Here is a 4,032-nt window from a genome sequence, read left to right on the forward strand (position 1 = left end):
AAAAAATCGAAGGCAGTAAGCAATTATACGTTCCAGTCGCTGTAACGATTGGCGATGCTTTACATTCGCTGTAATGTCGAAATAACGCGAATTTGCTGCAAGGAGCACCAACTTGTTGGGCCGTATCTCAGGTACATTTTCTTGTTCTTCAGGCAGTAATTTTTGAAGCTGGTAATCTGAATTTCGTAAAAGATCCGGTCCACCATTCTACAAGGGTGATTGCTAAAATTCGTTTGGAGACGCACCACGAGAAATAATATCCGCTGGATTTTGTTTGGTGGTGACATAACCCCCTTTCGTCAGTTCGTGTTAGTTCCTGAATTTTTGCGACCCTATTTGCCACAAACGTAGTCCAGGTGTACGAGGGTTTTGCAATCCGTGCTAAGACGATTTTGGAGTCAGTGTAGAAAAACCTTTTGTTGATTTCGACTGGAAGTGTATTTAGAAGCCGTTCGACTAGCTCCGCCGCCAGTAATGCAGCTTGTGGTTCGAGTATGGCGATTGAAGTAGACTTTGCTGGCGCTACTCGGAATTTTGAGCAAACAAGCCGAACGCAAACCTGACCGTTTAAGTCAATGCTCCGAAGATAGCAACAAGCTCCGTGCGCTGCTTCGCTACTGTCAGAAAATGAATGTAGTTGCACGATTTTTTTTTCGTTTGAGCAAATCATTTGTCTTGGAATTCGTAGCGGATTCATAGCTTCAAGTTGATTCACATACTCGAGCCAACGCTTGGCATAGCTACCTGGTAGTGGGTGGTCCCACGATATGTTGAGCTTCCACAATTCCTGCATGAATATCTTCCCTTTTACAACAATGGGTCCGATCAAACCGAGAGGATCAAAAATTCTTCCTAGGTCAGATAAAACTATTCTTTCAGCTATTGTAGCTGGCCGAGCAAATATGTAAATACGTCAGTGGATGGTAGCCAAATTAGCCCAAGTGTTTTAAAAACGTCATTTCCGCCAATGTTAAAAAATGGTTCTCTGTGGGTTTCAGGAACTAGTCTTAATAGCTCAGGTGCATTAGAATTATATTTTCGAAGCTCAAATTTTGCTATACAAAGAAGCCGTTGAAGGTCTGCCATGTAAGAAGCAGCGCCTTGAAGTGAATTATGAAGTGTCCAGTCATTATATCGTCAACATACGTTCTTTTATTAAGGCTGTAGAAGCGAGGTGAAATTCTTGTATATTTTTTTCTGCAAGCATTGTCAGACAGCGCTTGGAGCAGCTGATGTGCCGTAAGTGACAGTGTTTAACTGGTACACGCCAAGCTCAGAGAGTGGACTTTCTCTCCACAGTAATAGTTGATATCGACAATCATCGGGCCGTACCAATATTTGTCTGTACATCTTACTTATGTCTGTTGTGAAGACGTAGGGATATGATCGAAAGCGAATAATAACAGAAAATAAATCCACTTGAACTGTAGGGCCAGTCGTTAAAATGTCATTCAGTAAGACGCTGGTCGTCGTTTTTGTCGAAGCGTCGAAAACTACGCGGAGTTTTGTAGAAGAACTCTCGTTTTTAATTACGCAGTGATGGGGTAAAAAATAAAAATTTTCTAACATTTCTTTATTAGCAACAAAGTCCGCATAGTTCCCCAAGCACTTCATATGATGGAGGGCTTCGTATTCGTTTATAAATTGTATATATTGTTTCTTTAGACTGGAATTTTTAGCAAGCTTACGTTCTAGAGCGAAAAAACAACGCTTGGCTGTCGTAAGTGACTCTCCCAACACCAACGGTGGCTGTTTGAATGGAAGGCTAACGATAAATCTGCCATTTTCTGCACGTTGCACAGTTGACGAGAAATTAGCTTCGTACAATTTTTCCTCTGCTGTGAGACTTTTGTTGGAATGAGCATGTGTCTCAATCTCCCAAACCTGTCAAAGTAGCAGTTCTAATGACGCAATTGATGTCGTTGTTATTTTATTAGCTAGCAGGCTTCATTGTTTAATAGCAGGTGGTCTTCCAGTGACTATCCATCCCAACTTTGTGTTTTGCAAAATAGGCAAATGATCAGCTAAGCGAAATTGCTCATTTATCAGCAAATCGACGTAAATTTCTACACCTAGCAACATATCAATTTTTTGAGGCTTAAAAAACAACGGATCTGCAAGCTGTAGATTCGCAAGTAGATTCCACTGCGATATATTGACATTACACTCAGGCTGAGGTTCACTAATGCGGGACAATATCAAAAATGTTAATTCAGCTGAATAAGCGGATGTATTTGAGGTGATAGTTGTACAAATTGAGTGCCGTATGCTTACGTTGTAGTCGCCAATGCCACTAATCTCCGTTTGAGAGAAGTTACGATGAATGCCTAATTGTACAGCAAGCCGTTCTGATACGAAATTAAGCTGTGACCCAGAGTCTAGTAACGCTCTGCACAGTATAGGCATGCCCCAGTTGTTTGTCACTTTAACAAGAGCTGTAGCCAGTATGATCGTACACCTAGGTGTATTTAAAGTAGCGGAGAGGCTAGCTGCTGAGTCGGAGGCAGTAGAGCTGTTAGTAAAAGCGGAGGTGCCGGCGGCGATCATGACGTTGGAAGCAGCTGAAGTTGGGGCTAATGATCATTCCGTATGAGCATTATTAGACGTGACAGTCAAAGACGAAGGTTCAATAGCAGGTGCAGCATTTACAAAAACTGAATTGTAGTGAAGTAATGTATGGTGGCTGCGTTTGCAGGCTCTACACTTTTCAGATTCGTAGTTAATGTGCGTGTGGTCAGCCTTTAGGCAATTATTACAGAGATTTCGCTGATGGATAGCATCAAATCTTTGTTTGGGATTTAAAGCAAGAAACTTTCTGCAGCGATAAATAACATGATTTGTGCCACTGCAGTACGTACAGTTACGCTGAGGTTTTACATTTTCGGAAACAACAAAGGCGGAACGCTGCTGCGATGAGCGAAAAGGTTTTGGGCTTTTATTACTATTGACGCATTGCTGTGTAGTGGAACGCGATGCTGCCGCTCTTTCTTCTAAATGAGTACACCTTTTTTCCAGGAATTTAAAAACCTCTTCTAGTGTTGGAAGCCTGTCAGTGGGAGCTTCGTCATTCCACTTTTCAAGTGTGGAGTTGTCTAATTTTGGCAAAACTATTTCGATGACTAAATCATCCCAATGTGCCACTGGTCTTCCTAAGGACGATAATGCTCTCAGGTGAATATTTACCGAATCGATAAACTCCCGTAATGCCGATGAAGAAGACTTGTTAGCAATTGAAGGCACATTAAAAAGCTGTCTTATATGCTCCCGAACAATGACGTTACGCTTTTGATATCGTTCGACAAGTGATTTGAGTGCGATTTCGTAGTTGTCAGAGGTTACTTCGATGGACTGTATACGCCGGAGAGCACCATCCTTAAGCGAAGATCGGAGATAGTGGAATCGCGTGACGTTATCTAGAGCACTATTGCGATGAACCAAGGCAGAGAACGTGTCGTAGTAAGACAACCACTGGGTGTAGTCACCGGAGAACGTTGGCAAAGGGATTTCTGGCAGTCTTAATTTCTTACTGACGATCGTTTCACATTTGGTGGTTGCTGTTGAACCTTTTTCTGCTTCCTCCTTACACTCCCTTATAGCAACCATCAGAGTGGGACGAAGAACAAAGTAAAGCTCTTCGAATGAGCCTCGAATGGTGTCCCCTTCCTCCGGTTCAAGTTCTTCAATGCAAGATTGTATGCTTTCAAAATCATGGTAGTATTTCTCCAGAGCATGGGCTCTAGTTTCGAGTTCTGGAACAGATGCTTTTGATAATTTGGAGTCGATAAACTCCTTTACACGCTGCTGCTGAGCTATTAGAGTACCGCGTTTAATTTTCAATTTAGCAAGTTTGGCTTCGGCCATATTTGCAGAATAGACTTTAAGGACGCGCCGCGTGGGCTTATTTGTCACGAATTAATCACAAATGTCTTGGTATATATGTATTATTATACACGCTTAAACACATGAGTTTAATTTAGACTACCGTCTCCTGGCAGGATCGCCAATGTTAAATTCGATCAGAATTTCTCTACT

At 42.0% G+C, this 4,032-nt stretch overlaps 1 protein-coding gene across 1 annotated transcript; it reads right to left on the reverse strand.

The window, feature by feature from the left end:
* Window positions 1-2,580: 2,580 nt before the first annotated feature.
* Window positions 2,581-3,861, reverse strand: LOC118734598. Its single transcript, XM_036464308.1, has one exon. It carries the CDS (start codon window positions 3,859-3,861, stop codon window positions 2,581-2,583), a length of 1,281 nt encoding a protein of 426 aa, XP_036320201.1.
* Between the last annotated feature and the right edge of the window lie 171 nt (window positions 3,862-4,032).

This window comes from Rhagoletis pomonella, unplaced genomic scaffold (genome assembly GCF_013731165.1).
Source record: "Rhagoletis pomonella isolate Grant_MI unplaced genomic scaffold, Rhpom_1.0 Rhpom_scaffold_00001, whole genome shotgun sequence".
Taxonomy (NCBI): domain Eukaryota; kingdom Metazoa; phylum Arthropoda; class Insecta; order Diptera; family Tephritidae; genus Rhagoletis; species Rhagoletis pomonella.